This window comes from Halichoerus grypus, chromosome 6 (assembly GCF_964656455.1).
Source record: "Halichoerus grypus chromosome 6, mHalGry1.hap1.1, whole genome shotgun sequence".
NCBI classification, from domain to species: Eukaryota; Metazoa; Chordata; class Mammalia; order Carnivora; family Phocidae; genus Halichoerus; species Halichoerus grypus.
The window spans coordinates 66,537,055-66,561,224 of record NC_135717.1 but is presented as its reverse complement, the minus strand read 5'-3'; the positions used below and the strand labels follow the sequence as shown (position 1 = coordinate 66,561,224).

Genomic DNA, 24,170 nt, shown 5'->3' with positions numbered 1-24,170 from the left:
GCTAGTTCCTCAGAAAAGCAAAAATAGAATTACCATATGATCCAGGAATTTCACTCCTGGGTATATACACAAAAGAGCTGAAAACAGGGACTCGAACAGCTGTTTGTAACACCCACATTCATAGCAGCATTGTTCATAATAGCCAAAAGGTGGAAGCAACCCAGTGTCTGCTGACAGATGAATGGATAAAGAAAACGTGGTGTATACATACAATGGAATAGTATTCAGCCTTAAGAAGGAAGGAAATTCTGACACGCACCCTACAAAATGGATGAAGCTTAAAGACATGATTTTAAGTGAAATAAGACAGTCACAAAATTTCATTCTCTCCCTGTGTGTATATACATTCATATTCTTTTTGCTATGGGACTCTCTTGTGGATAATGTTTTATTAATTTGAAGAACACATTATGGAGTAGGGAGACACTTGTAACAAATATTTTGTCCCGATCAACTATATATGTTGTGATTTTCCTTTTGATTTTTCCCCAGGTAGCCTTTAAAAAACTGTAATTATGTTTAATAATCTTTCTCTGTATGGCTTCTAGATTTGAAGTGATAGAGAGAACCCCCTTACTTCACAACTTTAAAGGGGGTGTCAAAAGTTTTCTTCTGATATTTCTATGGGTCCCAATTTTCACCTTAAATCTTTTATCTATTTGGACTGCATCTGAGTTTGACATATGGTATCATATGATGTGAAAAAAGTATTCAACTTTTTTTCCCCACATAGCTACTCAGTTATGCTAATACCATTTGGTGATCTATCTGTCTTTCTCCTTCTTCCCTGGTGGAAATAAACCACATTTTAAACTGAGCCTATCTTATCTTTCTATTCTCCTCTACCGACTTCTGTTTTTACTCATGTTCCAGTCCCACACTGTTTTAATTATTGAGCCTTTAGAATATGTTTAATATCTGGCTGTGTTTATTCTCATTCTTCTTTTTTCATAGTTTTTCTAGCTATTGTTGTTTGATTATTTTTCCACATTAATTTTAGAATCAACTGGTCTACTAAAAAAAACTGTTTTGTTAGTTTTTTTGGAGTTGTGTTATATTGACAAATTAATTACAGAAAAATGGTATTTTAAGGATGTAGAATCATCTTATCCAAAAACTTGGTATGTCTGTCCACGTCTTCTTTTGCGGCCATTAGTAGAGTTCTAATATGTTCTAAATAGGTCTTGCATATTTCTTGTTAAATTTATTCATAGGTATTTTATCTTTTTGTTGTTTTGTTGTTGTAAGTAGAGTCCTTTCTTCCATCACATTTTTCTAACTGGTTGTTGTTTTTTATATGAGAATGCCATTGATTTCTATATGTTAATATTATACTCTGCTACCACCATAAATTTGCTTATTGTTTTTGGCAGTTTTTTGGTTGACTTCCTTGTGTTTTCTAGTAATACAATTACATGACATGCCAACAGTGATGGTTTTACCTCCTGCTGAAATTTTTGCCATGATTCTTTCCCTGCCTTGTTGCATTGACTTGTACCTCCACGTACAGTGTTAAATAATAGTGATGATGGTGCACATTCTTATCCTGCTTCTGACATTCAGGGCAACACTTCTAGTTTTTTCCCATTATGCATGATGCTGGCTTTTAGTTTTCAATCCATGCCTTCCAATTATGGCTTTTGACATTGAAGATCTGGGTTCAGATATTCTTTTCTCTACCACTAACTAACTGAAAAACATTAGGTAAGTCATCTAACATCTCTGATTTATTTCCACATCTGTAAAATGAGGGAGCTGTTGATAATGGTCATGAAAGCACTTGACAAGCTATGCAATATGAACGTCCCTTGTTATTCCTGTTTCCTCCTGTACAGAATCCTTCCTTACATACCTCTTTTTGGAATTGTAAAACTGGGTTTCCCTTTGTGGCTCCGAGCCTTTTTTGTAATTCCATTCACAACACGGTTTCTACGTATATTCCAAGGCTGGAAAGAAAAAGTGCTTTTTGAACGATGAGCAAATTCCTTTGCTGACATTTAACCAAAATGTATTTCAAACCTGAAGCTTTTTGGAAGGCTAAGAAAATGTTGGTCACCTTCTTGTAAAAAAGTGAAATAAAAAATGTTTATGTACCACAGCACTTCCTGACTGAGGTGGAAATGAGTGCACTGAGGTGGTGTTATTTTGTGGTGTTTCAGTTCTGGGAAAAATGAAACCAAAAAATATAGGAAATTTTTCAAGATTTTTGGTTGTGAAAGCTTTCCTTTTTTTTTTCTTCTTCCAACTTTGTTTAACATTGAGAGAGCCATCCAAATTTGATTCAGCTACACAACTTCGGCAAACTCATTCCTGTCAAGTGATCCGCTAACTAACATTTTCTTCTGTGTTAAATTCTGTGTTTTAGAGCGTGGACTGCGTGGTCGGACATACTGATGGCTACCATTCCTTTCTTAGACATAACACGGCTGCCTGACAGCCCTGACTGAACGTCAGATAATTTGCGCATATAGGATTTTTTTATTCCTTTTTAAAAATGAGCTTCTGTACTAGTTTTTGGGCAGGGTTATGCCTCGGTCCAATCTAATAAGATGGGCAAATTTACTTTTCCTTTGTAAGAAATCCCCCAGCAAGTGGCTCCGTAACTTAAAGGGTTTTCATTACTTTAATATATACTTTAATATATCAACTGGCCCCACAGCCCCCATGCTTGGAAAGTAAACTGTGCAGTCATCTGTCTGTCCCCCATGTTTTCTAACACCACTTACCTTCCTCTTTGAGGCAGCTCTCATAGGACCTCGGATTCAAGCTGTGAAAGTAATTTCTTTCGAGCAGTAACAGCCTTCCTCACTGGGCTTGCTGTTTCATCAGTGGCTTCGTCATGTGGCTGGGCTTCAGAAGAGAATTTCATACTCCCTCATTTTCCTGGATTCAGTTCTCTGACTACATGTCGAATCTGAGGAATCTGCCCTTTCTAGAATGGCTTGCGGACGCAGTTTTGCATTAAAAGCTAATGAGGCCTACGTGTATGCTCTTGCAGAGACTGGTATGAGTAGGACACTAGTCTCCAGCACATGTTATAGATTTGTTTGCTGTCCTTAAAGGCACGCACACTGGAAAACATATTCCTTCTTTTATATATATATATTTGTGAATCTCAAAGTCAGTAAGAGAAAACAATGGGGGAATGTGGCATAAGGTACATGGATCCATTCAGTTTTTTAGAGGGAAAGGCTTTTGGAAATCTTCGCTTATTAAATGTAAGTGGCAGTTGCTAGAACAGTAGCATTGCCATCCTGTATGTTAGTCCACTTTATGGAGCGCTTCTCAAAGCAAATTTAGAAAATTAGAATAAAGGCCACACTAGAAAGCATTAAATGAATCAGTCAAAAACTAAACCTTTCACAGACATGGCCTGCACTGCTAAAGAGAGCTGGCAAAGCAGAATATTCATGGCTCCCTTCACAGACCACCAGCACTCCCAACGAAGGGCTCCATCCCTAAGTTAATTCAATAATAAAACAAGACTCAGGGTTGAAAATATACTCATTTCCGTGGAGGAAAACTCTTCATAATTCTGCAAATTAAGCTGAGTAACCCAGAAAGTGACAGCATGCGTTCCATTTGTCATTTTTCTCATTAGCTACATTTCAGAAGACAGAACCATCTCCCTCTTGTTCACTACTGTGTTACCAGCTGTTAGCAAAATGCAGTAAAGATCTGTTGATTGATTGGTTTATTGATTGATAGCCGGGGAATATAATAAGTACTTCCACCTTTGAAACAATCTCAGTTTGTTGAGGAAAGTATGTATATCTTTTATTATGTAAATACAACAGCAAGCAAAGTAAATATGATGGGCCAGAATCAATTCTTAGGTAATCAGGAACAGACTGTATGCTGTGGAAATGGTTTACATTACCCCAAAAGCAAAATTTTGCATTTAGTGTAAGATATGGTGGTAAAACATTGAGCTTTTGCTTTCTACTGATAGTGTAAACATTACTCCAAGATGCAGTCTCTGGAAATAATTTAGTTAACTCTTATTTTTATATGCATGTTCTGTTCTGGAGACTTGTTGCAAAAATTGATGGAAAGTTATCCTCTTTAAGTGACGGTTTGTTTACAGGAATTCCTTGAAATCTTGATGGCTATTGAAAAGACTGAAATAAATGTTGCCTCAGACTGCCTGATGCAGAGCTACCCCACAGCTTCCAAACCAGTACCATACTTTGTTAGTAAATCACCTAAACTCCATAAAGGTCATGGAGACTGCTCCCTTTGTAAAATGAAATATTTATGTTTCATTCCCAAAAACATATTGTGGATCATTTTGGTGTTTTAAGTTGAAGGTACATAGTAAATTATTCCAGAATTATGGAGGCCAAATGTCATTCTCTCCAAAAGTTTGTGTAATATCTATTTATCTGTGGGCAGATGACTGCATAGCATAATCAGAGGCAGACTTTGTCATGTTAAGTCTAAGTAAACACAGCTGAACATAAGCAAGTTGGACTACAAGGTTTTTTTGAGCTTTGCCAACAGCATATGACCTTGGAGAATGCTGCTTTTTTTTTTTACTACAATCTTCTGCTTTCAATGGAAAAAAAAAAAAAGAATTCTTTTTGTTTGGAATTAACAAGTGATGATTAGAAGCTTGTTATGTTCTAATTTTTAGATGCAAGACGAATAAACATCATGCACGCACCCAACAAAAAGCCACCTTCCTGAGGGAGTTATATTCCCCGTCAGGGAGCTGAATATAAACTGCGAGGGTGGAAGCCAATTAAATGGGGCTTCTTTCTAAAAGAAAACTTTTTCGTGTTTATTTGTATTTTGTTCTTTGTCCTTCTGCCATTTCAACAGATTAAAATTGTGGTTCCAGATGCCACTAGAAAATGAACTTTATTGATTTACCCATTCTTTAAGAAGTGTCTGTCCTCAATAGCAAAGAAACTGTGTTGTCATTAACTTTCAGTTTTCAGTAGAAACTCTCATTAACTGCTTTAGGCTTTCCACAAGTCCTTTTTTTCCTTTTTTTTTTTAATGCAAGTTTCTTTTCAGTCACCTAATACCTTCTTCTTTTAGCCTAGTATGGGGTCCAATATTATATTTTTTTAAGGGCACTTTGTGGCTAAAATAAGTTCCTATTAAATATTTCATGTCAAAAAGTGGACTTTAAGTGAGAACTTTGGTAAAAGATGGATTAGTGGAGATTTGTCTTGAAACGTCTAGCTTTTCAATATTCTCAGACTGGTGAGCGGCCAGATAGATCCTCTTCTCTTCCAGTTCTTTCACTTAAGGAAACTATTTTTTCCCCTTCACCCTTCAGGTATACATTTCCTTCTCAGAGCAAATGCAGGATGTATTAAGGATATCTTCTCCTTTCAGGACCCCCACTCCCTGCCCTTGCCTTTGCTCCCTCCCACAGCACTGCCCTCAAGGAGCTGTTGTCATTTCTCTCTCAAAGTGTGAGTTGCTTAGGGATGAGATCCATTAGTGATTTGTATTTCTAGGGCCTACCACAGTGCCTGGCATATAAGATGCATTCAGTAAATGTTTGCTGTGTGACCTATGGACTCATGAACAAGTAAAGACAACTTGGAGAAGAGCAAATTCTGTTACACTTAAAATTAAAAGATCTGGCTTCTAGTACTGGCCCTATTGTTTACTAACAATTTGGCCTTGGACCTATCAGTCATTTTTTCTCAGTCTCAATTTCCATATTCTAAAATGGGGGAAATGATAGGTATACACAAAAAGGAAATGAGATAAATTGCACATTTATGACTTACAAGTGTTCAATAAATATTATCATCAACTGAATTATGTTAACTTGACCTAGCCCTTAATTATGCCCCAAAATGGCAGGGAGGATTCGGGGAGATAAAATGATACGTATAAAGTATAATTTTCCACTTGGCACAAAAAGATAATTTGGCTTTCACTTGGATAAGTTCACACTCACTGTAATGTAGTTGTACATTCTCTATCAAAGTGCCAGCCATCCAAAGATGGCAAAAAAATTTTTTCAAGAGAAATCAAGTATTTCTCACATTCTGCCACACAGTGGGAAGAACTTTTTAATAATTATCAGTCTCTTTGTAAAATATCAGGAGTATTTAGAATAATCTATACATTCTTGCTCCAGTCAATCAAGAATTTAAAGATATCAAGTACAGCTGTTTAAGATGAAGCCGTGGTACAATTAAGGTCTTTTAAATATGATTTAAGTCATTATTTTATTCCTTGTGAAAAGGACAGGTATACCAGTTAGTTAGATCTTCATAGAAAATTCTTAATGACAAATATTAGAGAAGTAGCTTATAAGAATTGGGAATTCCCAAAGCTGTTTCCCCAAATTCAAGTGCTATATTCTATTGTGAGTAAGGGCCTTCACATGTAAAACTTTCTCCAAGAATTTAAGAGTAAACACTACAACATACCTGTATGATTGCATGGGTAACACATGTAAGCCACTGGTCCAATAGCTATTACATGTGTCAGCCCCAAAATGAGCAGCAAAAGATCAGTTGCTGACATAATCCTGGAATTTGCCTTGGTATGCTCATTCTCACTCTCACCAAAGATTCCATCCTCATGTTTTGCATATTATGGCTACCAAGCAACTGAAGTGATATTCTCCAAGCCATTGCAAAACCGAAGCCTTCATAATATGCAGTCTTGCTCCTGTGATAATTCTCCACACTCGAGCATCATAGACATAACATGGCTGCCCTTGACCTAGCTTAGATAATTCAAATACAAAAGCTATTTTGAATTGTTCTGTTGTTATCGGCTCCACTTCAAGGTAAATCTTCCACATTCGTCAAAAGTTGCTGCCACTAGAGTATTTCCAATTGTGGAATAATTGTAGCTGTTATGTAGTGAGTATTACTGGGTGCCTTGTGTCTTACAGTGATTATTTCTAATTTCTACAAGAGTCCTCATTGTTCAATATTTTTTGTATCTATTATATAGATGAAAAAAAATGAGGCTCAGAGAGATTAGGTAACTTGCCCCATACCACATGCTAATATGCAGCAGAACTGCAATTCAGACCCCAAGCTCTTTGCTTCCAAAAATCTACTCTCCTTCCAGTGTACCTTACTGTTGGGGGAATCAAGTGTGGTTAAGTGAAGGTACCCTCCACAGTTTGCACTGATGAGCAGAGAACAGGTGTACTCAATTCATGATAAACCAAAACAAAGACACGAATCCCATTAAAAGCAGCTGGAGGAATTAAGTAACTAATGGTTTATTTCTGTGCCTCAAAGACTGCTAAAATTAGCTTGGAATTCCATTTCAAAAATTCTTCAATTAATCATAAATTCTGACTCCCGTTTCTAAAGCAAAATTTTGATAGATGTTTCCAGCACTTGCCCCACGCAACTCCCCTTACTTCCTCTTTTCTTCAGTGTAAAAATAATCTCTTTTCTATTTCTGGACCCACTTTCTGCTTTTCCTAGCCCTGCCAGTTTTTATTATTACAAGGATTAGTTGTGTGAATAATTAATTAAATGCATTTTCACCAAGGGCTTTTTATCACTGCTCATCTTTCATTTCTTTATTCTTCTCCTAGGAGCTCCTGTAAGTCAACTCAAATACAGATTTCTTGCTTCTTTCACTTTGAGACTATTATTGGCCATCTTCTTGTCCAAGTAAGAATCAATATATTATGTTGTCTAATAAACTATTTTATAGAATGGCTTTTATAAGCCTCCTAACGTAGGCTGCAAATCAACTGGGTAATGTATCCAGCTACTTCAAGTTTGGAAAATAAGAGAAATACTTTTTCTAAAAAGCTTTGCTGGCCAACTCCACCTTCTTCCCTCCTATTCTCATCTTATGCTGAGGGCTGTATAATTAACTGCTGCCCTAAAGCCTGAAACAATGGCTCACTTCTTCATGTGTGTTTTGTAATGTCCTGTGTTCAGCTCCCTTTGTGGGTGGCCTGGGAAGGATGGTTACTCCTCCTATGCTTCAGCTCCTTTGGCTTTGGACCCATGTGTGAACTGTATGCATAACAGAGAGTGGTGCACTCATGCTGGGCATTAACTGGGTGTGCTTCTAAGTAGATAGACATCTGAAATAATAGATGTCACGAACAGTGGTGCTGTGGCACTTTTCTAAGGCCAGGGGCCTTCACAGCTCTTGGTTTCTTGTGAAAAACTAGTCTGCCCTTGAATACCAACCCCTCTTGCTTCCACCTCCTGAGTGTGGAAAAGTGACTAGAACTACCACATCTATTAGGAAGGGAAGAGAGCCGCTTACCTACAAGAGCTTGGAAATCTTATAAAGGAATGTATGGTTTTCCTGGCTGTTACTAGCCTTCCCTACCCCCACCCCCCCAAAAGGGTAATTTTTTTGTGCTTTCATGATGAAAATATATAGTTTGTTTACTCTTATGTATGAGAGCCAGGTTCCTTTATATAATACTTTGATTCAAGGCAATAATTACTATCTTTTTCTCATTGCTGATTCACCATATATTTCTGGACGTCTGGAGAGAATTTAGAATTAGAGAATTTAATTTTTAAATTATTTTTGAGAATGTATAGTGTATTCCATCACCAGAAACAAAAATGTGGATATGTGGATCTAGTTTGTTCTGGAAATGTAACTTTTGCTTTCTTTTCCTTTTTGCACAGCCTTCTGCCTTTTCCCTCCCTTTCTCTCTTTTGTTTAAAATTGGTTTATATTATTGATTGTAAACAGTACATTTCTTGGGGCACCTGGGTGGCTCAGCGGTTAAGCGTCTGCCTTCGGCTCAGGTCATGATCCCAGGGTCCTGGGATCGAGCCCCGCATCGGGCCCCCTGCTCAGCCAGGAGCCTGCTTCTCCCTCTCCTGCTCCCCCTGCTTGTATTCCCTCTCTAGCTGTCTCTCTCTCTGTGTCAAATAAATAAAATCTTTAAAAAAAAAAAAACAGTACATTTCTCTCTAAAGTCTCAAAAAGTATGGGAAAAGGTAGAAAATATAAGGAATAGGAGAGGATTACTTTTAGCCTAGAGAAAGTATTAGGTTCATTGTTCCTTTCTCTAAATCAATAATTTTTTTTTTAAGATTTTATTTATTTATTTGACAGAGACACAGCGAGAGAGGGAACACAAGCAGGGGGAGTGGGAGAGGGAGAAGCAGGCTTCCCGCAGAGCAGAGAGCCCGATGCAGCACTTGATCCCAGGACCCTGGGATCATGACCTGAGCCGAAGGCAGACACTTAAAAACTGAGCCACCCAGGCGCCCCTAAATCAATAATTTTTAATGACTAAAGTAAATGTTTTCTTTTTTATTTTTCAGGTGCCTTATTTACTTATAACAGCATATGACATTTATAAGACAATATGTATGGCAGCTGCTTGCATTTAAATATATTTAAATCATGAAAACATGCCATTCTGTTGTATTTACATTTTCATGAAATGGCTTTGCAAGAATTTTATACTTGTTCTGTCCTTTCCTGGTAGTCATTGAGCTCTGGTGTTTTGTTTTGTTTTGTTTGATGTATGATCATAAGGGTGCTTGCTTTCTCTTTATCATTTCTTTGTTTCCATGCTTAAGTACTATATTTTTAATACCTTGTGATGCTCACAGAAGTACCCTTCTTGCATATTACATTCCTTAAGCGTGGGTGTGAAACCTTATTATTTTAGACTTGCTACGTCTGATTTTGGTAGGCCGTTGGCAGTGGTGGTCTCAGCATAGGATGGGTCTGTGTGCTCTGGGGAAAGAACATTCTCGGCTCACCCTCCTGCAGACACCCAGCCAAGAGTTGTTCTCAGTTTTCAGCCTGCCCATACACCACCATTAGTACTTTGGTTTTCTTCAGTCCTTTGGTCCAAGGTGCTCTGACATTCTGCCATTCTTTAAGAGCAAAGCCATCGGCAGGCCTGGACAGGATCCTCTCAATCCTTCTTCACAGCTGTATTCAACATCATGACCACGGCATTCAATTTTAGTGATTTTGGCCTTGGTGGTGGCCTACTTTTTGCATAGTGGTTCTGTACCCCTTATCCTTGTTCCTCTTTAGAGATCATATAGCTCCAGCTACGTCTCAGGGTTGCTGTAAAAATAACATTAAAAATAGCCAAAAACTGTTTGTAAAACCTCATCACTATGTTGATGTATAATAAAACAGTGCTCTGTTCTTTTTGAGGCAGGCTTGAATAAAACATTCTACTAAGGGCAGCAGAAACTAAGTTTACTTTAGTTTAAAAAAGCTTATTATCCTACCCTAGAAAGAAAAAATTCTATGTTAGGTTGAATAATTAGTTTTTGATGACCCCATGTGGATTACTATCTGTCACCCTGTTTTCCCAAAGGAAAGATAAAAAAAAATACGAGAGTTTCAAAAATAAAAGGCCCCACCATCACAGCAATATAGAGCTGGGCCAACATGTTTATTTTCAAAACAGAAAACACAGATCTTATAACAGTATATTGTTACCATCGCTGTTCCAATTAGAAGAAGGAGGATGATTTGATTATTCTGAAGTATTCTGTAATATATTACAGTGAAAATCTTGGGTTTCTTCATTCTCCAGTTTGTATTTGTAATGACTGTCCCTGAATTATATGTCATAGTATATTAAAAATTATAATAACCGGGGGAAAAGCAATGCAAGAAAGTAAAATGTTTTACCGCCCCCCGCCCCCACAAAAAGGCATTCTTAGTGGTATTATATTCACGTTTCAGCAAAAATCGAAACAATGAAAATTATCTCTGAAACCCATTTCTGAACAATATTTTCCAACAATAATGTTATATCTCCTATTCACATGAAGGTAGACTCAAGAACTTGGTTTCTTAAATACAGCCTTGTTATTTGACCCTTGTTGGAATACTAAGAACCCATAATGATTTTTGAAAAATACCGACTAAATTCTGCCTTATGCTGCTACCCTGGAGTGAACCCCCAAGAGTTCCAGCACTAAACACAGTCTAATGCCCAACAGCAGTTTTTCTCCAGGGGCAGCCCTTTCCTCATCTACATTAGAGCATCCCGGGAGCTCATTCAAAGGCACATTCCTTAGTATCTCTGTGACCTACAGAATCGCAGTCCGAGATGGGATCCAGGAGCCTGCCCTTTTGAGAAGTTCCCTTGTGTATGTTATTCTCCTCTCTACAGCATTTCAAGAAGATGGGTTAGAGGCTAGGGTGTGATAGCGGACACCACACGTGAGGCTAGCACCCCTGTGGCACTTGGAGCAGCCCCTGTGACTGGTTAAAGATGACGGACAGTGTTGCTTCTTTACTTCAGGAATCGTGACGCCATAGCCTTTACTATGGGCCAGGAACTGTTCCAAGAGTTCAACACTCACGACCTCGTTTAACCCTCACAGCAGCCTGGGGAAGTAAATGTTACTATTGTCCCCATTCTGTAGGGGAAGACACTTAGACACAGGTGTGCACAACTAACTTGCCCAAGGTCACGTACCTAGTGAGTTGGCTATTTTCCTGTGGTCCCAGGACACATCCTGTGCTTCTACAAATTGTGGTACAAAAAGATGGTTTTTGATCTATCCATGTTTTTGTTTTCCCTCCAAACAGAGCAACTTGTTACTGTTCAGCCATTTGTCCCCCATTTTTTTTTTTTTCCTGGAAATCTCTTGTATTCTAAATTTAGGTGATAATAGTGGATTAGGATCTGTATGCTATTAGAATTTAATAAATGCTTTGGGGTGTAGATTCCTGGGCAAAATTTAGAGTAGATACTTCTGGCAAGATTTAAATGGGGCAGGGGAGGGATTTGGTATTTCCTTGATCAAAACAGATCATCAGAAGACCTTTAGACTAGGAGTACTCTGGAACCTCCAGCAGAAACCAAGGCCCTGGAAGGCATTTAATCTCCCCTTTACACCTAGTTCCTTTTTTAAATTCGCATGCCCTTCAATACCGTCAGCAAAAATCTTCCCAATCTTCATTTCAAAGCCCCTCCTCACCCTACTTTAGACTTTTTTTTTTTTTTTAAAGATTTTATTTGAGAGCGTGAGCGAGAGAGAGCAAGCACAAGCAGGGGGAGGGGCAGAGGGAGAGGGAGAAGCAGACTCCTCTGAGCAGGGAGCCTGATGTGGGGCTCGATCCCAGGACCCTGGGATCATGACCCGAGCCAAAGGCAGGTGCCCAACCGACTGAGCCACCCAGGCGCCCCTACTTTAGACTTTAAATGACTGTTTCTGAAATGAAAAGCAGAAAATCACAGAACCTAAATGTGTGAACATAGAACACTGACATGCCAAGCACAGTTTTAACATTTTAAGTGTATTAAGAACATTGAAATGTATTTGAAAAGTAGAAGGACTGGTAATCCTGTTCATCTTATGTCTAAAATATGTTTCTTTTCTATTAATAAATACAGCAGATGAACTGTGGGTAGAGAAGCGGTCATTTGCTACTCCTCAGAAAGATCCAAGAAGTTTGTGAGCGTCATCTCTTTTATTGTGTCATTTCTGGTGTTAATGCAGTCAGACAGGTTTAAAAGCAAGGTCTCCTCATCTCAAGTGCCATTTCTGGAGATGGTAATTTGAGGAATTTGAAAAACATGGCAAAAATGTGAGCCAATTCAAAGATACACTACGGTTCATATATCCAAGGAAAAGTACTTTTTGATGGTTTTTCAGAGATACTGAAGAGCTTGAAAATACATAGATGGAGCCAGACTCTCCAGCCAGTTTCTAGATTATTACAAATGCATATTTTTCCATTTCCTGTTGCTGAAGAAAGACATATTAATACTTCATAACCTAACACTATACAGATATATATTCATTAAACAAGTCAGCCTTCTAGAACTGCAATGTAGCAGCTATAAAATTGATCTCGGGAGAAAGAGTTCTTGTGCTATTGAAGAACTTAGGGGATGAATATCAATATCAACTTTGGGCCAAAATTAAGGTAAGCTAAGAATTGGTAAGTCCACCAGTTTTCAAAACTAGTAGCCCAACTGGCATGCAAAAGGAGTGCTTTTATAAACAATTAATGCTCTTTGCAACACACAGACACACACAGAAGTTATTCATGCATAGTTAGGAAGTCATTTTCTGAGACTTTGGCTGGAAACCTAGCTTTCATGGATGAAGCATTTTGGGTAACATCTCCAGTATTCCCCTTGAGAAAAATGAAGTAATGAAATACATTAGACACTTAAAGTTTGCAGCTCTTCTTTCATGTGGCTCCAGTATTCTTTGTCTTGGCATGTTGTGGTAGTTTGGCACAAAATAGCATCAGAAAAGCCATTTTGTCCTTGAAGATGATAGATTCTGCACACTTAATCCATTAATCTGAGCTGATGGGCTTTGCCCAGAGTTAAAATATTTTGTTCTTACATAATGGTTTTCTTATTAAATCTCTGAACAATACTAATCTTTCTGGTGACTACATTCAACCCCATATTCTAGATGTAAAAAGTAAAGTGAGAGAGGAGGTTAATTTTTTTATTTTATTTTACGAGGGTTCATATAGTGTTTGGTATACGTGCTCAAGCTCTCATCTGTTTTAAAAAATATTCAATCATGTTGTCCTCAGAAGAAGCGTATCATTATAGTACTATTAGCCCCCTTATATAGGTGAGAAAGTTGAAGTCAAGCAGGTGGTCAGCAGTCAAACAGATAGTAAGTGGTAGAGCAGGGGTCCATCTCCTGCTGTCTCGTTCCAGGGTCTGGGCTCCAACCACTGCCCTAGGCTGCCTCTGTGCCTCATACCAGACCACCCTCATAGTTAATAACGATGAGCTAAGAACAGAAATGAGAATATTTAACATTTCCAGACCCCCTTTCTGGTCACTCACCAACAATTTCCTCCCCCACAGACTGCATTCTAATTTTCAAAGTGAAGTTTCAGACTGAAAGTTTTAGACTTTGGGAAGGTGGAGCCTTTGAGATCACAGAGGAGCAATCTTGGTAGATGGGATCATGCAGAACAACTTAGCATCAAGAATATTTAATGTATTTAGTGAAAAAGATTGAAAGTGAAGTTGAGACATTGTAACTGGGTGGTACTCTGCTTATTTGAAAAGTTACTTTCAAATTATAAATCCCATTTCCTACACCTTTAGTCCTCCAGCCTAGATTGATGAGGTCAGAATACCTGTGCATTTTACAGCAACAAAGGTACCACTTGGAATTAACAAGGAGCCATTAGTCTCAAGGTCTTATGCTCTGCCTAATAAGGAAAGCCATCAAGGCCACTACTCCGTAACCGATAAGGAGCCAAGCCACACTTTCACAGGTTTGCACACAGACATGGGTTACTACTGGAACAATAAAGAGTGTTGTTGTTAATGGAAATATAACCTATCCTGAAAGCTTTGAGATGTCAGCTTACCCCTACCCTCACCGAGGAGTTCTTCGCTATTGGTCCAGAAGAGAGGGGTGTGGTTTCTAATTTTTATTTCCTGGCAGGAGTTAGAGGAGATGATGCATTGACAGAGAGGCAGCAGAAGGTAGGGATCCTGTGGATCCAGGACATCTGGGCATCATTAGCCATAGTGAGGGGCCAGCCCACATGAGAGGTAGCAGGAAGGAAAAGAATCTTTGGCCAGATGGTCGAAGTCATGGCTGGAGGAAACACTGGCTTAATTTTTGGAAAAGATTTTTCTTCAAACTCTGAAATGATTTTGGAAGTCATTCATTCTTTAAGGCCTCAGGATAAATAATTGAGCTAGTATATTGCAAAAAGGAAAAAAAAAATACTAACTCTGTCCATGAAGATGAGGTGGGTTTCATTTATAATTCTCACTATTCAGAAAGCTTGCAAAACTCTCCCCCCACCTCCCATCTCAAGGCTGTCAAAACTCAGGCTCCAGTAACTCTTCTGCGAGCAGTGTCCTTGATACTCACCAGGTTCAACTGCAATCTCTTCCTGCCATGCTCAAGTTTTAAAGTAGAACTCACTTTTGGTTGTAGTAGAACTGGAAGAAGCAGTTCCGTCATCAAAGATACATGTTGCAGGTTGTTGGGTATTTCTTTTCCTTCCTGCTGGGGCAAACATCACTTAGAATGATTTATTGTTACTCATTCAGAAGCTCTTCCTACCCCAAAGAGAGGCTAACCACAAAAATTTCCTCTAAAAGTGATGCAGCCACAGCTGTTTAGGAGTAACTCAGCAGTAATTCACTCTGGGCAATAGAAGAGTGATTATAAGGATATCACGTCTATTAAAATGTCAATCCAATTAAAGCATGGGAGAGAGCTCAAGAGAGCTTAGAGTCCCTATTCTGTGATTTGGACAGATTTTTTTTTATATTATAGATTAAATCATAAGCAGAAAAAAAGTCTCTTTTTGCATCTCTGTGATCTAAAATACTAACAAAAAGAACAGAAAAGGTGCTTAATAGATTTTTAATAGGTTGTCATTCGACGGGCTTTCTATGTAAACAGTGCATTAAGCCTTGTCACGGTCTTCGAAGGTGGCTTTGTCAACAGAGACCACTCGAATAATTGAATGCAGTAGGTAAAAACATGACCTTCAGAGTCAGCTGATGTGATACTCACCACCCCCATTGCCAAACTGTGTCCTTTGCGAGTTTCTGGACCCCTCTAAGCTACAGTGTCATTTGGAAATAAGGCCCATGGTGCATTTCACAGGGTTATTGTAAGCATTTAACCAGATAACATTTTAGAGTTCCTGGCATAGTGCCTGGCATAAGAATAAGCATCCAATCAATGTTAGTAATTGTTATTTTTAAAGATAACCCCTTCTTGTAACACTTGAGTCTCTCAATATTCAAGTTTAAACTGGATGAAGCTGGATTTGAATTCTTCCAGTCTGTTTGTATTTCACAGGCAAAAACCACTGCCACATCAGGGAAGGCCACATGGTAGATTACTACCTTATTTATTAACAAGATTACTATCTTATTTATTAATAAGGCGAAAGTCGAAGTTCAGTGAAAAAAGCAAACATGTACAGAATGACCCTATTTTTAAAAACATATATAAACTTGCTTGAAAAGCCATATATTCAAATATTATATTAGTTATCCCTAAATTGCCTTTATTTTCTCTTTTACACTTTTCCCCAGATTTTCTGCAGTGAACCTGTATGACCTTATTAGAGAAACACAGCATATGCTATTTTTAAAAGGAAAGTGTAGAGTCAGAGTGGAACCAATCTGTATGTGTGTGTGTGACCCCCGCCTGGATCCAGTATGTGGGGAGATAAAGATAGAGACTGTGGAGGTGGGAGCAGGGAACCCCAGGGATCGCTTTGTCCATTTGGGGTAAGGTCCTGTAGATTTAAAGCCGTCAGCATTTCGTAAGCTTCAGAGAGGTTTTCCATCTGCCTGGTTCGCCAGAGTCTTGCTCTTTATCTCAACTGTTCCAAGTATGTAAATAACTCCAGAAATTGATCTGGTGTCCTGGGGGCTCTTGGGACCTCTGAGATCAGAAACACACCAAACCCTGGCTGTCCACATCAGCTGTCCCTAGTGATGACCCCAAAACGGACACAGTGTGAGGGGGCGCAGTTGTCAAGCGTCTGGAGCTCTGACTCACTCCATTTCAATTTAGGGAAATATGTAGTATGCGATTTTTAGATTATTTAATTTTTTAAAATCCTCATATTCTTTATTTACATTTCAGTGATGTGAGTTATTGCTCCACATTTGTGGAATATTTTTTAAACATTCCTAACTTTAGGGCTTATTGATTAAATTTGAAAAAAAAATTTCAGAGAAACATATTTGGCCATATTTTTGTCTCTTTCTATGACCGTAACTCTTACTTCAGGAATATAGATCAGAACTAATACATTTCTAAATTGCATTTATCAAATTCGAGTGGACACTTTGCCCACAGAGCTTGGTGCTTACATGTCTCGAATTGCAATAGAAGTGGTTTTCCGTATAATTGTTTCTCAACGTAACTTTATAAGGAAACACATGTCCAAACTGAGGATAGCCCCACTTTAAGTTTCAACATGGTTTGGGTTTTACGGCATCCAAGATTTTCCTAACTACGCACCTCTTTTTTTTCTTTCCTTTTCTTTTTTGGTCTTAAAACACGCTCTTTTGGCTGGTTCAATAAGTTGTTCCTGCCAACCAGTTGCTTTTATGGTAATTGACAGCGTAGCTGATTTTTGGAACCTTAGAATCTAAAAAGGCATTTTAGCCCAGACTTCGGAGAGGCCCAGCCAAGCTACTTGCAGAGTGAGAGATACAGCTGAGCTGAATGTAGGGCAGTCAGACCCTAAGTTGTCTGTGCATGTTAATTAACAGCAGTGAAACGTCTGCTCTTACTCAGACTTAAGATTTCTGTCTTTTCAGCAGCATTCTGAATCCTTCCCTCTCCTGTCAGATTGTGACTGGATGCCGCTCCTGGACAGGAGCCAGTGAGACCACCTGTCTGCAGTGGACAGAAGTGGTGGGAGCCCCCTGAGCACTGGTGGTGGGTCAGTAGACCCACCACACCTATCTATTGGCTGAAAAGACACGAAATACTTGGATCAGATAAGAGCCAGCAAGTTTACACTTCAAAAAGAAAAAAAGCATAACAAAAAAACGTCTTCACATTTAATAGAGTTATTTAATATAAGGAGTTAGATTGTACATTTTCTGAGTTCCCCTCAGATGATATCAGTTCTCTAAAATAGCTGGGGTATTTCCCCAGATTTCATCCCAGCATAAGGGCTAGAAAAACAATCTTCCCAAACCACCAGATCTTTATTGTCCTTTGCTTTCCTACAAAAGCACAAATGTTTCAGAGTAAAAGGGCCCCTGTTTGCTATCTTCCTTCTGCTAGTTCTTCTGGGAACTAGAACACACTACTCTGCAGGAGGTGGCTCTTGGACGCCTAATATCCTAGTGACACCGGGCAACCCACCAATAACAGCAACAGCAAAAGCATGCCCTTCTAACACCAGTTTATGTTTTGAACCAAAAGCACCCTGGACACAGAAACTCTCCCCACCCCCCTCCGCCCCAAATAGTAGTAGTCACCTCTTTCTTGTTGGTTTGAAATATTTGACATTGAGCTTTGTTACACACTGTTTTCGCATTGCTATTGATAGAGAAGCAAAATGTCTCTTCTATTCATTGCTTTTTACGAAGACCTTTCTTCCATTGCTGGGAAAAGAACCTGAATCCGTACCTAATGACATTGAACGTACCCATCAGCTTTAGAAATAAAATGCAGGATGCAATCTTTTGAACGCTGCTGGGGACATTGTTGAAATTCATGAAACTAATTAAGAACACCCGAACAGGGATTGGACTCTATGTTTTACACTTCAAAGGTATTTTCATAGGCACCACACTGTAAAACACATACACCCAAGGAGTAAGCAGAATTTTATAATTTCACAGTTGGCTGTAGTCAACTTGTTTCTCCATGGAACAAGTTCAGGGAAGCAGCCGCCTTTGATGGGGCTGCAGGACATGCAAGTTCACGCATCCTCTTAAATAGAAGCTCTCCGTGGACCTTAACAGTGAATTCCATGTTCTCCTTTCGCAGGCAGGCTCCACTCATTTATGGCATTTCTGGGTTCTGTAACCCATTACATATTTGATAGCCACAGGCTTCCTTCTTGTCGTCTGTGCGGTAATCACTCTCGGGTTGACCATTCAGGTAGGGAATCCAACTCTGGTCCCCTTTGAATATGTGAGACTGCTTTGTTTGTAAGCCAGAGCATCAGTTACATGGTCTTTTCTAAATTATGTTTTGTTATTTCCCTAATGTTATTTAAGCTTCATGGAACTTATTCTGCTTTTGCCAAGTCTTTCCATTGAATAAATATCTCCATAACCTATTGCTTCACTTTGGCAACAGAATTGTTGCAATTTGTGGGCAAAACTGAGCAAAGGCTTAACTCTTTTTTTTTTTCCTCTGTAAAATAGCCAGTGTTGCTGGCTTTCCTCCTCCTAAACAAAGGCCTGGACTCTGTCATTCCTGAGTAAAGATTTACAGATAATAGTACGAAACAAAGAATGACTTAACAGACACAACAGAGACATGCTATCCACATACAGAGTCACTAATACAAAATAAGCTAAGACACAAAGTGCTTAGACTACTGCCTGGCACATAGGAAGTGATCTGTAAACTAGGATTATTAGAGTTCTGTGAATTAAAAACTGTCATTCTCTTCCTTCAATTACATAAGTAATTGTATGATTCCAAAAATATCAAGAGCAGCAGAAATATAGCTAACCATCCAGGCCAACCTAGTAGGGACCAGAAGATCCAGAGGGTGACCAACTGCTCACAGATTGAGCTGTTTCCCTCAAAGGACCCCTAAATGAAAGGAGATCAAAGAAAGGGACAATGTTTGTTGTTCTGTTTTGGGCCAGACACATAGCAACTCATTTATTCCTCATAACAACCTTGTCAATTATGCACTGTTTTTGTTTTGTTTGCCTGCCTTCTTTTTTTCTTTTTTTTTTAAGCTCCCTGGGTCCCTGGGAAAGGTTGTACAAAGAGCCCATAGTGACCCATTATTTTACCCAGGTCCACACCAGGATGCCTGACTCAGTATGCACTAACAGGCTTTCCTAATTCTTTTCCTTTCTAGAGGACACAGGAGTTTAGCTGCCTCATCTCCATGGACATATAATCATTTCCTCTTGACCATATCTTCCTTGGAAAATTTTACCCTGGTTACACTGTATTATGATCATGTTGATGTTCTTATTCTCAAGTCCCATGGCTATCTTAGAGCCCAGAACTGGAAAATTATGCTGCCTGGCCTTACTAGCCTTGGGTATTGTAGAGGGGGGAAAAAATGCCTTCAAAAATATTGGGTTGGGGGAGGTAAAACAAAGGGAGAGGATGGAGGGCAGGAAAAGACAGCTTTCCAAAAGCCATAGAACCAGTAGAAGGCCTTGAGTAAATATTGTGTTTTTCATGTTTCCTGTGTAGGGCAAAGTGCCTCATTCTGTAACTACTTGGTAATATTTATTGTTGTTTTTGATGATGATGGTGGTGGTGGTGGTGGTGGTGGTGGTCGTCATGACTTAATCTAGTTTTGGAGTCTCGTAGGTTGATGGGGAGTCCCAACCCTGCTCCTTTGTCCCCACTTCCCATGCCATGCTAGCAGATCCTCTTTACCCTCTCTATATCTTTCCCTCCAGCATGTCTATTTTTGTGTTCCCAATACCATATTCTTTTAGCCTAAAAGCTACCTAGGGAAAGTTAATCAAGATCAATAGCCCGTTTCATCTTTCTTGATATTGATGTTTGCATTGGTAGACATTAGTGCCTGAGAGAGGGAGGAAATCTACACCAAAAGAGAGAATGCATAAGCAAAGCTCACACGGTAATGCTCATTTCCTGCAGTATGAGGGGTTCCTTTGCCACTAGAAGGCTGGTGCCCTATTATTCTAATAGGACCAGAAGTCCTGTGCTGCTACACTGAATCTGTCACTCATTTGCTAGCTAGCCAGAGGGAACTATTTGTCAGTCCTTTTTCTGAGAGAAAGGTTTGATTCCCATGAAGTCATTCATAGAATATTGAACCAGAGGCACCGTGAAGTTCTAGGAACTCCCTTATTTTATAGTTGAGGAAACTGCATCCCAGACTTTGTGGGAGTATCATAGCCTGTCCAAAGGTACACAGCAGGTGAGTGGGAGAGTGAGACCAGTGACCATAGGAAGAGTTAGCATTCTTGTCCCTATACTGTCTGCCTCCTCATGAAAAAGCCCAATTTCTCAGAATAAATCAACGTCAGACTTTCGTGTATCTATGGAAGCTATTTTGTATTTTATATTACCTGTTCTCATTTGCAGAGAGATTTCTTTTGTATCTTAATTTAAACTACTTTATCTTTGTAGAAAAAAAAATTAACTGATTTTCAACCATATTTCCTGATGAGCTTCTATTCCCGCTCATTAATGATGCAACTCCAGAGATTAAAACAGAAAGAGAAAAAGAAAAATAATTGAATTTTTGCTTGTCTTTACAGACACTCTGGAAAATGGATCCAACAAGGGCGACAGGTGAGAAATATGTTTTTATCTGCCATTTGTGCTTTTCACTGATGGCATTTTCCATGTACACTGCAGTGAGTTTGATCATTTTCTTTCTTTCTTTCTTTTTTTTTTTTTTTGCTTAAATCCAGTGCAGCCAACAGGAAGGGACCAAGCAAGGATGACACTTACTGGAAGGAGATTAATGCAGCTATGGCCTTAACCAATCTTGCACAGGGCAAAGACACCCTGCAGGGAACTACGAGCTGCATCATCCAGAAGTCGTCACATATAGCAGAAGTAAAGACCGTCAAAGTGCCACTGGCTCAGCAGTTTTAAGGGTTTGTCGCTTTTCAGACCAATGGCTGTTCTTCACGTCAGTGTTTTCCCCTAAATCCTCCTTCTTAAGAGCCGAAGCAGAAGTGGAAATGACTCCCTCTCAAACCTCTTCTTATTTTTAATTATCCTAACTAGATCATTTAGTTGCTTCTATAAAAGACATATAAATTATAAAAACCTCACTTTAATCAAAAATAGTAACTTATTTTATGTTACTCAAACTATGCATCAAGTGTCTGCATTGCCATTACAGTAAGTGCCTTGCTTCCCAAAAATCAGCAACAACGTGGGCATAGCGGAGTAGCTATGCCTCAAATGACAGCACCACCATGCTTGTTAGTCTGCGTGTGTCACTCCAGACGGGCCTGTAACCATTCCAGGACTGAAACCACACTCGCTGAAAGCCCTCATGATGTATTCAGTAATTCACATGTTAAAACTTGGAAGTCTGTTCAGCCCAAATGAAACATTCCTCTAAAAAAAACAAAACAAAAAAAACCATTCTGCATTTAAAATTGTTCAGCATGCTTTTCAGAGTGACAGTGAGAAATTCATGCATGTCTCTTGCCTGCCTATCTGACACACAACAAAGGTCCAAAAGAAAAGGAGCGGCGATCACATAATATGTACACGTAAGAAGAATCCCAGTGATACATTGTGATCTGAAAAACTTTTTCCAAGCATTGCTGGAAAAATACCACAATGCCCTTTTAGAATTAATTTGGATTTTCTTTTTCTTAAGTTTCGCTGAAGTTTTTAAAAATTTTATTATATAAATGACTCAAAATGTTCCTGTGTAGAACTAAACCTATAGTTTAGTTTTAACACATGATCCTGTTTGCATTAGAGTTCAGTGCTTTTTGTGATGGAAGCTGTTTCATACGGAATGGTTGAAAAACCGTTTAGTTGGTTCGTTTCAAATTATAATTGCTAATGGACAATTTGTATTGCAACGAGAACAAGACAATGAAAGAAATGTATCTCTGTGAATATACGTATACACACACACAATTGGTTTTTAAATTTAAAACATATGGAAAACAAAACATTGACAGTCTTTGAATTTTGCCAAGTAGGACATTAAATAAGTAAAAATTAAGTGAAATCATGCATTAAAAGAAAGAACATTTTGTTTCTAAATTAAACTATCGTTGAGTGAGAATAATCAATATCAAGAAAGAAGAATATAGTTTTCAATCAAACGATAATATTCTAATCAGCTTGGGGAGACTTGAAACTTGAATAAACAGTGGAGATGCCAAATATAATACAGAGTATATGTGCTACAGAGAAGTAAAAAGGATTTGACTCTTATGGTGGGATGTTTTTTCTGGGTATGTAATCTATTTTGTAATTTTTTTTTTTAAAACTGGAAAGCTTTTTTGTGAGTGTGAATGAGAGCCAATAGTGCAGCCATGTGGTGATATTTTTCTTTATTTTGCAAAACGCTTTTAAAACCAAAGGCTGCTCTAGTTGATATATGGACAATATCAATCTTGATATAAATTGTAGGACACTTTTTCATGTAACATAGCATTTGGGGATTGGGTTTATTTAGTGTAATGAAAATAATTTGATATAAAAATATTTTGTATATATATATTTTTACTTTGTTTTCTAAATTGCTGTTTGCAGTAACAGTAAATGCAAAGCAAGATATGTTAAGTTATGACTGTATGATCAGATGAAGTATGAGTTCTTTTGGTTTACATCCTTAAATAGTTACAGATCCATGATAAAAACTTTGGAATCTTTATAAATGAATTTTGTCAAAACGTGATCATGTCAAAGAAAACTAAGGACAAGTACTTCACTCTTTTTCATACTATTATAAGTTATTCTGGTATTAAATATTTTAATAAAATTGATTTTGTTTTGACATATTTCAGTTAGATGAATGGATGCTGGTTGTTTTTTATTTGAATTAGTCATAATTCATTTTTGCCATCTTTTTGAAAAGAATCAGCAAATTTGTTCTATGTTATAAACTATGGATGACAAGGCAATATAGGAGAGCTTTCACATGATTTTTTTTTTAAATACCAAAGCTTGGAATCTGGCCTATAAATACATCAAGAAGATTTTATAATTAGCACATCCTTGGCAATATCTCCAATTGCAATTACTTTTAATTTATTTTTTCTTTTGCTGCTTTAACGTTTTCTGGAAATTAAAGTCCCCCCAATCCTTTAAAAGAATCTTGAACAATGCTGAGCCAGCAGCTAAGAATCTAACTCATAATTTATGTTGTAGAGAAATAGAATTACCTCTATTCTTTGTTTTGCCATATGTAATCATTTTAATAAAATTAATAACTGCCAGGAGTTCTTGACAGATTGAAAATAAAAGTTAATTTCTAGACCTCAAGATCATATGAATTTTGTTTTCCTTTGAGAGTTGACCAGGTGGAGAAAGAAGTAGAACAGAAGGGTCCATTATATGCTGTAAGTCTCTTTAGGTTGGTAAGGGATATGATATGGGAGCACTGCATTTGTATTAGGTTTGGTTTTCATCACCTTAGACCACCAACCTACCTTTTAAGAGCCGAGGAAAAGAGAGTATGATGCTAACTGTTAAAATACACAGCTTTAAAATGAACATTTTCACTAAACACCTTCTTTGAGAAGCTAATACAATAAGCATTATTACTGGCTTTGAAGTTAGACAAATCTATGTTTGAATCTCAGCTCTGCCACTCACTGCATAAGATCCAGACTCAGTCACTCTGGGCTTGGCTTTCTTCATCTGCAAAGTGAGAGGAATGAGTCATACCTTGTAGATTTGCTACAAGGTTTAGAGATCACATACAATACATGAAGTGCCTACCACAATGCCTGGCATTTAATAGGTGCTTAATAAGTGGAAGGTATTATCACATAATTATAATTCCTCTATATAGGGTTTGTGTGCAAGAAAGTAGAAATACACATAGCATATGAAATATGGAGAGTTTAATGAAGAGCCTTGGGAAAG

The 24,170-nt window shown here is 38.2% G+C and overlaps 1 protein-coding gene across 9 annotated transcripts in view; it reads left to right on the top strand.

Moving 5' to 3' along the window:
- MKX (mohawk homeobox) overlaps positions 1 to 24,170 on the top strand; it is a 66,180-nt gene that overhangs the window by 39,323 nt on the left and 2,687 nt on the right. For 4 of the 9 annotated variants that reach the window (XM_078075295.1, XM_078075296.1, XM_036088833.2 and 1 more), the window contains exons 6-7: positions 20,855 to 20,888; positions 21,011 to 23,564. In XM_078075295.1, the coding sequence (XP_077931421.1) occupies positions 20,855 to 20,888; positions 21,011 to 21,197 (221 nt within the window). In that variant the 3' untranslated portion in view covers positions 21,198 to 23,564. Of the gene's footprint in view, positions 1 to 7,540; positions 7,620 to 20,854; positions 20,889 to 21,010; positions 23,565 to 24,170 lie in introns of those variants that run through there. The other 5 variants (XM_078075297.1, XM_078075298.1, XR_013449027.1 and 2 more) reach the window with 5 other exon arrangements.